This window comes from Pieris napi, chromosome 18, assembly GCF_905475465.1.
Source record: "Pieris napi chromosome 18, ilPieNapi1.2, whole genome shotgun sequence".
NCBI lineage: Eukaryota > Metazoa > Arthropoda > Insecta > Lepidoptera > Pieridae > Pieris > Pieris napi.
In genome coordinates this window covers 1,847,384-1,859,072 of record NC_062251.1, presented here as the reverse complement: position 1 = coordinate 1,859,072, position 11,689 = coordinate 1,847,384, and the positions used below count along the sequence as shown (strand labels likewise).

Sequence of the window (11,689 nt, the reverse complement as noted above, 5' to 3'; positions counted from 1 at the left end):
AAAATAATCTTCTATTGCGAACTATAATAAAATACTCATGTAATTATTCTAAGGGATTAAATCCAGTAATAAAAAATCCCACATTTATAAAAAAAATTGTATACCTGCCAAATATCGCGGAAGTGACAACATATATCATAATCCAATCATATTGCTGCAGTTCCGGTAGCTTATTGTCAGTGACAGTTTGTGAATTCGGAAAACATTTAATATGTCGGTATAAAATCGAAGCGCTTCGCAATTTAATTTTTTACTTGTAAGGATCCAATGGAAATGGCATCAGCCCGTAAATTATTGCGGACTTTTTGGATATTTTTTTATGTTGTGTATAATGTGTGTGCTACAAACAATACAGCGGAACCATGGATAGTGTCGTTTAGAATAGGCGCAAAATCGTGTACGGATTATAAATGTAAATATTTATTATTGGTGCATGGTGGCGAGTTTCTTGGTCATAAACCCTGGAGATTAACCCCCAACGAAGGTTCTAGAGGGGGTAATTGTGAAAAAATATATTCAAGTTACGAACTACGGGAAATTAAAACTCTTGCGTGGTATTCAGAAATAGAAGTGCTTGTGCCTAGAAAAAACGAAAAAATCTACTTTTGTCTTCGATATAACGATGGAAAAAATAATCCGTTTGGTGAGAAATGGGTTCATCAAGGCAAGGAATTATTTTTGAATCCCGAGAGCGATGGAATCCTTTTAGAAACTACAAAATTAAATGTGTAAGTACCCTAGTGATATGAAAAAATTGCTACGAAGAAACCTTTTGTTTAAAAGCTAATACAAAAATTCTTATTCGTATTCGTATATACGGTAAACTAAATTGTTATTAATTTCAATTACGTTAAATATAAATTAAAGTTGCAGTTTCATTCCATATTTATGATGACATGCTAATAAGAAATTTCGTAGTATTTTACGTAATAATTAAAGTGTATATTTTTTAATTCAACATTGATAAAGTTGGGCCACAAGCTGCTTTAATTACTAATTGCTAGTTTAAAAAATATTCAAGCATTTACTTAGAATTAGCTGATTATATCATAGTTCTATAGTATGATTCATAAACAAGATGCAGGTGGCCACTCATGATCTCATTGGTATTTACAAGTCAGTAGCTGTAGCTGCCATTTGTTCAATAATAATAATATAGCCTTTTATTCAGATTGACTAAGGTACACACATAAACATGATCGTTATATTAAACTAGGTATTAGAAGGTTGGAAAAAAAACTATTTTAATATTTGCTTGATCTCTGCAGATCTGTTTGCAGTCGGCAAAGGCCTCCGCCTTTTCCATTGGTGTCTTCCTTGGTCCACTATGTTCCACATCACTCCATTTTTTCAATAGTACTTAAGTAAATTCTCATGATGAATGAAAAAAAAATATAATTTCAATTTAGGATTTAGTTGTAAACTTCTATAGAATACAGGAATAAATTTCCTAAAAACAAGTGCTTACTTAAATTTAATTGCTGTCTATTCCTTCTTACAATACAGGGTACAGGGCTAATTTTTAATTCATATTTGTCTACTTAAAGTTCCACAAAAGCTAAAGTATATAGGATATATTAATAATTATTTAAAAAAAACAAATTTTAAATGTGTCCTAATGGGTAAAGAGCTAGGGGTTGTTCCCGTTACATTTTATAACAGGGGAAACTCCAATATTTATATTTAAATGAGGGGAACAAACACTGTATTGAAGTACATTCTTTCAACAGCTGACATTAGGGACTTTCCTAATGAGGTTGCATTTGGGGAATTAATTATTATTATACTAGCTGCCCCCGCGAATTTCGTTTCTTCTTAATGCCTAGCCTACCATTTTAGTACATACCAACATGTAACATTTTGCTATGCTACTCCAGAGACTGTTTGGTTTTCAGGAATGAAAACTTTTTAGGTTTTTCTGTGATTTTTCTCTACTTAAAACTCAGAGTTCAAGTTCTTAACTAACAAATAAAAAATGGGGGTTGATCGTAGAGGGTAGTTGAAAATTAAGGGTTGTATGTATTTTTGTATGCTGTATCATAAAAAAATAAAAACAAAAAAAATTGTCTAAAAAATATAAAAAAATTGTTTGGGGTGGACACCCCTTATCACTTAGGGGTTTGAAAGATAGTAGCCGATTCTCATACTTACTGAATATGCATAAAAAATTTCTGATAACTCCTTGTTAAAAGATTTAATGTTTTAAACATGTGTCATGATTTGTTTTCATTATTCCAATAATACATGAATACTAGCTGACCCGGCAAACGTCGTTTTGCCATGTATATCATGTATAATAAAAAATAGGGGTTGATCGTAGAGGGGTGAAAATTAGGGGTTGTATGTATTTTTTAATGCTGTGTCATTAAAAAATTAAAAAAAATTAATCCAAAAATATAAAAAAAAAAATTTAGGGCTGGATTACCCTTAACATTTAGGGGGATGAAAAATAGATCTCGTCCAATTCTCAGACATACCCAATATGCACACAAAATTTCATGAGAATCGGTCAAGCCGTTTCGGAGGAGTATAACTACAAACACCGCGACACGAGAATTTTATATATTAGATGTATGTAATTCATACATATTCCCCCTTTTATTCTTTCTTAGTCATGTTTTTTGTCAATTGAATGGGGCGAAAGGCTTACTTTGTTAATACTGTGATCCATAGACACCAGGCCATCCATAAATGCTAGATTCACGTATGGGTTGCTTGTCATTATATAATTAACATTTTTGATGTTCCTTATGAGAAACAGAATTAATTTGAGTTGAACAACCACCCAGGCTCCAGAAGATAAACCACTCCTTATATGGAAATTCTATTCGTTTTTACAACAAACTCCCAAGCGAAATTAGAGAATTATCACTGAATAAATTCAAAACTCATTAAACGTAAATTAAACAATTTAGCTTTTTATTCGATTATTTAATTATTGCTCCAGTTCAAACAGTTTGTATGACTCAAAACTTGGCGATCAAAAAGAGTGGCGGAGAGTTTCTTGCCAGTTCTTCTTGGCCTTGACTTTCGAACTGGTAGTAAATGGAAATTTTGAATAAATTTAACATCTTTTCTGTTGACGTTCATAAGTGTACTTGGTTATCTATATGAATAAAGTTATTTTGAGTTTGAGTTTAGTTGCTATCGAGAGTTTTAACAGTAATGCGCGAAAGGCCGCGACAGTAATGCAGAAAAGCGATAAGGCCGCCAGTTGCCTTTCCTTTACTTGTAATTTTGTTAAATTTTTATATCATAAAGCGACAAAGTGTAAATAAATAAATAAATAAAATAAATAATGGAATCGCAGTCCATGCTTAGTATTCATTCAATATAATTTAGAAATCTAAGGGTGAGATCTATAGTGCGCACTTGGACTTTGCTCAGACTTTACTTACGAAAAACACTAAGGTTAAACTATGATTTAGTATATTTATAGACATTTTAACGGTGAGATTAAGCTAAGCTCAAGCTAAGACAGAAATTGATGTTTCATTTCATGCAATACCTTCTTTATTATCCTTTAAAAAAGTAAAGAATAGTTATAGTTAAGTCTGAGCAAAGTCTAAGGGTGAGATCTATAGTGCGCACTTGGACTTTGCTCAGACTTTACTTACGAAAAACACTAAGGTTAAACTATGATTTAGTATATTTATAGACATTTTAACGGTGAGATTAAGCTAAGCTCAAGCTAAGACAGAAATTGATGTTTCATTTCATGCAATACCTTCTTTATTATCCTTTAAAAAAGTAAAGAATGGTTTTAGTTAAGTCTGAGCAAAGTCTAAGTGCGCTCTATAGATCTCACCCTAAGTCATTGACATTTTTGTGATGATTTTATGGCAATGGGCCAGTTTTTTTACGAAATATTTACGCACCCTACTTCTGAAACTCGGTCAACTTATTATGTCACAAAATAAGATTTTATCAGCTACGCTCGTAGCTAAATGGAATTTCAGTGCCGCGGTTCGGTTTTTATTATACAAAAGCAAATAGCTGATGTTTGCAATTCGACTTAGGGTCCTTCAAGAAGAACGTACTAATTCTTAAAAGGCCGACAGCGCAGTGCGAGTGTCCATGGGCGGTGAGCTTATCGTCAGATGAGCCTTCTGCCCGTTTGCCTCCTGTAACATAAAAAAAAGTGCGTAATTACACAATGTCAAGTGAAACTTCTTTGGCAAACTAATTTTTAAGTTTTGTTCATATTTATACAAATCTTAAACATTAAATTTCCGAGACTTAGAGGGAGGGAAAAAGGAAGATATGTTAGGAATTTAATTGTTATATTAAAAGTGTCGAAAATTAATAATTTTTTTTTTAAATTTATTTCTTCGATATTTACATTATTCGATGCGATTTCTATTGGTAATGTTGTTGTTGTTTTTTTTTTAAAGACAATTCACACCAATTGGTCAATTGGTGTGTCAGTCAGTCCCATGCTAAGCTGGTGAAGCTTCTGTTATGGGTTCTAGGCAACGGATATACATACATATTTTAGATAGATAGACATATAAGTACATATTTAAACACCCAAGACCTAAGCACAACACCAAATGATCATCACATCGATGTTCGTCTCAGCCGGGGATCGAACCCGGGACTCAGGGAGTCAGGGGTACTAACCACTAGACCAATGAGTCGTCAGTTGTGACTAAAGCATTATGATAAGTAAATATGCAATATAAGTTCGTGATTCAACATTATCCTCTCTTCATGGCACTGTGCGTGATGTGACGTTCGCTCTATCTCTCTATCTTTCTCACTCCCTACTCTCGCTTCATGCTACGTTCGCGCTTCTCACTCTCTCTCAATCGGTTTCAATCGCTCTCTCCCTTTTCTTCGACAAAAACGCTGCACATTTTCGTGACGTTTCTTCCGTAAAAAAATTTACCCTCATGCGCCTAAAGAAGTTTCACTTCAAAAATATCAGAGCGTGAAATCATGCCTAGACAAATTCGTTTAGCGTCCCTGAGTTACAACTGTCAAAAAGTGATTATGTCTCAAGATTAAGAATAGATTTATGTAACAGTTTGCCCTGATTCAACGCAGACTCCCAGAGCTGGAGTGTTTCCCACACATGTTAGGGAGCGTTCAAGTATTACGTAACGAATGTTGGGAGGGGGTCCTTTTTTGTAAAGCGTTACGATGCGGGGCGGGGATTGAATTAAGCCGTTATCTATATATATAAAAATGAAACCCGTTTTTCGTTGTCACGACATAACATGAAAACGGCTTGACCGATTTGTCTGATTCTTTTTTATAATATTCCTTGAAGTACGAGGATGGTTCTTACGGAGAGAAAAATTAAAAAAATTGAGTGAAAAAGTCTAAAAAAAACACTTTTCTATTTTCCCATACAAAATATTCGTAATAATATTTAAAGGCAATTTGAACTTTAATACCATAAAATAAAGTTCAAGTGTTAGTGGAGGGGTTCCGGGAAGGTAAATTTTTATTTTTTGACATAATGTATTTGTTGTCTTATCAATTTTCTTTTTTTTATCTTACTAGCTAGACCGAATAACAGAATATGTATTTAAAAAAAATAAAGAATCGACTGTTAGGCGGTACGATGTTCGCCAGGCCAGCTAGTTGTTTATATTATTTTCGACTTTCCTGTACTTTACACCACATAATGGTAACTTTTAGGTATAAAGAGTCACTGGGTGGTCACGAAACGTTTTATTATTGGGTCTAGAAAAACGTTACGGCGCGTTACACGGGAGGGGTCAATAATCTTCAAACATTGCGTGACGTAATACTTGAACGCTCCCTTACTACTTAGCTAAGTAGATGATATATTTACTATGTACTGTCTTCATTAGCGTAATGCATAATTCAAGGGCGAACGAAGCAGTCGTTTCACGACGTGGTTTAATGGATGTCATTTTCACATACAATTCAAGACAAGAATTCATTAAATTTTTGAGGCTATACTATCTAATCATTATAGACTATCTAATCATGTACGGTGTGTATAATTTTTATCTACTCGTGTAATATATATATTTATTCATTACGTGTGCTACAACGAGCTTAGGGTTGTAGATATGTTCAAATATATTATGTTAAATGAAACATTGTTTGAGGCTGGGTAACAATTGACTTTAATGGTTTAAAATATTAGTTTATAAGTAATTCAAAGTTAATTAATTATAATGGGGTTCCGATGCTGGATTAACAAAAAACTAACTTGACTTATTTAAGGGTTCTTTAATCTAAGTGACACTTCTGTTACTTATAAAGAATATAAGTAGGCGACATTAGCGGAAATGAGAATTATATTACAACTAACTGACCCGGCAAACGTTGTTTTGCTATGTATATTATTTCAAGGATAGAGTTTTTTAGTTCAATAAAAAAAACTATCAATAATAAAAAAATAGGGGTTGATCGTAGAGGGGTGAAAATTAAGTGTTGTATGTATTTTTATATGATGTATCATAAAAAAAATATTTTTTATTTTTTTTGGGTGGACCCCTTATCACTTAGGGGTTTGAAAGATAGTAGCCGATTCTCAGACTTAATGAATATGCATAATTTGATAGGAATCGGTCGAGCCGTTTCTGAGGAGTATGCGAACGGACATTGTGACACAAGAATTTTATATATTAGATCGATGTATGAACTAAAGGGCTGATTTATTACTAGCGAAATTGACGTTTTACAATTTATTTGCTTCAATGTACGAAATGATTGCTATCATTTGGTTTGCGTTTCTAATTATTAACTAAAATATATGAAAGTGAAGTGAAGAGAAACGATAGTGAGTTTGAGAGAAATAAAAACAAAACAGGGGTCTAGGCTCCGAATATGATTTTGTCCCATTCGATGTCGAGACCCTTGGTCCATGGGGTCCATAAGGCTTTTTGGGGAATTAGCAAAAAGGTTAGTCGACATCACAGGAGACCCAAGAGCTGGCAGCTACCTCGGACAAAGAATTAGTCTAGCAATTCAAAGGGGGAACGCTGCCAGTATCTTCGGAACCTAAAGGGACTCTTTTTATTTATTATATTAGTTATTATATTTTTAAACAAATTAAACTCGACGACTCATTGGTCTAGTGGTTAGTACCCTTGACTGCGAATCCATGGGTCCCGGGTTCGATCCCCGGCTGAGACGTACATCGATGTGATGAGCATTTGGTGTTGTACTTAGGTCTTGGGTGTTTAAATATGTATTTATATGTCTATCTATCTATAATATGTATGTATATCCGTTGCCTAGTACCCATAACACAAGCTTCACCAGCTTAGCATGGGACTAGGTTAATTGGTGTGAATTGTCTTTATAAAAAAAAAAAAAAAAAAAACTTAATGTAATCTTTTCTGTAAAGTATTCGAATATGCTATTTTACTATTTGCTATTATTATATGTTCATGTGCAATACACATATAGTAATACACCTGTTCCTACTTATAAGCTTTCATTCATACACAATGACGCACTTGGCGACTATGTGTTGTTAACTATTTTAAGACGGCGATAAACTAAACACGCTAATATATATAGTCGAATTTTTAATTAGACGATATCAACTGACGTTTACGGTGTTGTCAGTTTTTAATGAAATAAAAATAGTGTTGGGACAAAGTGAATGAATAATCTCCTGAATTAATGATCGGTGATGGCACTAGTCGCCGCGCCGCGCTTTGTAATAAGACGTCAAAAAACTGATTGTAGTTACATAGTACTACTACCTAACTTATATCAGAGCACTTTTATACAATTTTGAAATAGAAATAATGTTATTTTATTGTTTGAAATGATTGACTATTCACACTCATTGTTCATTCATCTGATTGAACAAGATCTGAACGTATTACTATTACTTTAAATGGCTTCGTCTAATTAAAAATACGACTATATACTCCAGTCAAATTACGAAATAAATAAACATGAGCGAACACAGTTTGGGGATTTTGAGGATCGATAGGGGGGTGTATTCTGAGCATAAATTCCAATTTGAGGGGTTGTACTGAGGTCAGCTCAAGGTCATTTCGATGGAAACGCGTTTAATTCGATATCTCGAGAATGGTTAGTGTTAGGCGAAAAATTGTAGAGACCTTTTCTTTTCCTAACTAAATTTACTAACTTTTTTATTTGAAACTTTTTTTTATAACATTAATATTTTTCAACTTATTACTCCCGCAAGGCAGAAATTTTACTTTTTTTTCAATTTTTCGTCGTTTTCTCCCCAAACATTCAATTTTATTAAATTTTACCGATCATCGAAGTGTAGATCTTTTAATTATGAACAATTTTGTTCTGAAACTTTTTTCCGTAATGCCAATACCTTCGGAGTTATAGATTACTTTACCGAGCGAAATCCGCGCCACTGTCGCAATATAAAAAGGTCAATCGATTAAACTATTTAAAAATTAGGTATTTAATTTGGGTAAATTATATATATAAAGTATAAAGTAAAGTATATTGATCAATGTCTGCGTTAAATTAGTGTAAAATAGTCTTAAAAACATCGAATGGTATGAATTACGTAGGAAATTTTATTTTGACAAATAAAAAGAGGTTACCTGGAAGGGAACACACGAAAGCGATAGCCGCCAGTTGCCCTTCTGTTTATTTAATTATTTTAATTGTACTTTATTTCTTTTAACGCAGTGTAAATCAGTCATATTTTATATTTATTTTCGGAATATTGCAAAATATAAAAACACTACAAATATAACTTTATATTTTAATTTAATATTTATAGAGTTCTACTCAAATACCCAGAGATTTTTATTACTATTGAAAACAACAGAATGAATTTTTCAAAAACAGGAAGTGTTTATGCCTATATTGATGTAAATACAATGTTAATTCTTTATAACGTCATTCGTTATAACGAAATCCTCTATATAACACGAACACGAGGTTCATTTGTTTGCTTTAACATAAAAATTTTCAAAGGATTTTGAGGATCGATAGGGGGGTGTATTCTGAGTGGCGCGGATTTCGCTCGGTAAAGTAATCGATAACTCCGAAGGTATTGGCATTACGGAAAAAAGTTTAAGAACAAAATTGTTCATAATTAAAAGATCTACACTTCGATAATCGGTAAAATTTAATAAAATTTAATGGTTTGGGAGAAAACGACGAAAAATGGAAAAAAAAGTAAAATTTTTGCCTTGCGGGAGTAATAAGTTGAAAAATATTAATGTTATAAAAAAAAGCTTCAAATAAAAAAGTTAGTAAATTTAGTTATGAAAAGAAAAGGTCTCTACAATTTTTCGCCTAACACTAACCATTCTCGAGATATCGAATTAAACGCGTTTCCATCGAAATGACCTTGAGCTGACCTCAGTACAACCCCTCAAATTGGAATTTATGCTCAGAATACACCCCCCTATCGATCCTCAAAATCCCCAAACTGTGTTCGCTCATGTTTATTTAACCCGTTTTTAGCCATAATTTGACTGGACTAATAGTTTCCTATAATTTCCTTTATCGTTAACGCAAGCGCGCGCTTTCTGTCAACGACTAATTGAACATGTTTGCGGATTCATAAGGGATAGAGGGTGGGTAAAACTTGGTGAGTTTCTTGCCCGTTCTTCTCAGAACAAGGCCTCCTGGTAGTTTTGCGAACGGATGGCGTAGTCTTGCTCTTTCGCGAATTTTGTAAACGTTTTTGACATTCATAAGCATGCGCTAAGACGCATCTAAATTGAATAAACGTATTTTGATTTGATTTGATAAAAGCTGCGTCATATTAGGCTGACTGTTCTGTGTCGTTTGTAGTTTATAATATTTAAAAATGTAATATTAAATAATCTATACTAATATTATAAAGCCAAAAAAAACATTTGGGTTTGTAATGTTTTCACACAAAAACTATTATCCCGATTTCAAAAATTCTTTCACGATTAGAAAGCTTCATCTTCACTGACTGACATGGTTATATTACATTTTCAAAAAAAATTGGGATCCCTGACAAAAATGCAATAATATAACCCATGGTCTAAGATCCCGCTATACAACGACCTTCACCGAGATGCTTATTTAATGAAACTTATTTTATATTTAATTTAATATGTCAATAAATATAATCCATATGGGTTGCCTAGCAAATTTCAGTCCAGAGTATTTTAATTAATATTAAAAAAAAAATTTTTTTAAACATTTCACCGGTATGATTATTAGATAAATTCTATACCAATCGAAAGTATGAAGCCCATAGAATATGCAAACGTTAGGTTAGGTCAATTAATTATTTACGTGTATATTTTTTATGTGACACTAAAGTATATATACATCTTTAGTATAAAAGAAGGTTATAGTGATACATATATAATACTACCCTGATTAAAAATATTGATTGAAAAAAGTTCAAAAAATTCACTACATGCAAATTTTAAAAAACTTTTTTTTTTTAAATATTAATTAAACATACTCTGGACTGAAATTTGCTAGGCAACCCATATGGATTATATTTATTGACATATTAAATTAAATATAAAATAAGTTTCATTAAATAAGCATCTCGGTGAAGGTCGTTGTATAGCGGGATCTTATACTACCAGTGTGAAAAAAAAATGTGCGTGTACTAGTGTACACATGTTAGAAGTGAAACTTCTTTATGACCTTATTTTTCGAAAAATTATCTATATGCAACTAACTTTACAGAAATTGGTTAAATAAAGTTAAATTAGATTAAGTTTAACAAAAGGCTTTTATTATCATAGACATGAATACAAATACAATTATTTCATTTTAACTTATTGCATATAGTAGATCATTTTTCGAAAAATAAGGTCATAAAGAAGTTTCACTTCTTACGTGTGTACACCTAGTACACGCACACATTTTTTGTAACAATTTATACTAATAAAGCTAGAAATTCCTGGACTGATTCATTACCTCCTTGAAATCAAGAATTTTTCAATTTACTAATGTCGGACATTCTACGTAAATTTTGTTGCGAATTTAAAAATATATTAGATATACATTCGTTGTAAGGTAAAATCTGTATATTAATTACATTAGGAATGTAAGTGTGTATCTAATAATCTGAAAGGAAGTAATGAAAACCTAAGTACATAAAATAACACTTTTCGACCGACTAGTAGATAGATAGATAGTCTAGAAATAAAATTCTAGAAATAATACACACGGCAAAACAAACGTTTGCCGGGTCATCTAGTATTAGGGGCCATCCCTTTGAACCCCTCCCCCCGTCCTTGTCACAGGTTGTCACATTTTTATAACCCCCCCTCTTGATGTGACGTCACACATTTTTTAAATTTATGTATGTATTTAAAAATAATCGTTGTAATAACAACTTTAAACAATTCGCGTAAGGTTGATTTTGCAATAATATATGCTTGTAACTTATAGAAAGAGACAGAAATAGTGTTTCGGGACACTTTCGAGCGTTACTTTTATTCGAGACTGTGCATCTTGGGTTTTTTGTATATCAATGGTTTTAGTATTTAAAATTTTAACATGTGACGTCACAAAAGTATTGACCCCCCCATGCCCCTTGTCACACGATGTCACACTTCGGTGATACCCTCCCTACCCATTAACGTGTGACGTACTTTATGGATGGCCCCTTACCATAAAAAAAAATTATTCTTTCTTAAATTACACATTTTTTTATCTACACAGTCTTCGAGTACTTTAGTAGCTGGAAGTTGAATAAAGCAATTCAGACTGACCGCGACCGAGTCGTAAATATCTCCATTAT

General features: G+C 32.6%; 1 protein-coding gene across 1 annotated transcript in view; it reads left to right on the top strand.

Moving 5' to 3' along the window:
- Window positions 1–162: 162 nt before the first annotated feature.
- LOC125058610 (unextended protein-like) overlaps window positions 163–11,689 on the top strand; it is a 46,143-nt gene continuing 34,616 nt past the window's right edge. Inside the window, exon 1 of the mRNA XM_047662717.1 lies at window positions 163–728. Within this exon, the coding sequence (XP_047518673.1) occupies window positions 268–728 (461 nt within the window). The 5' untranslated portion in view covers window positions 163–267. The remainder of the gene's footprint in view (window positions 729–11,689) is intronic.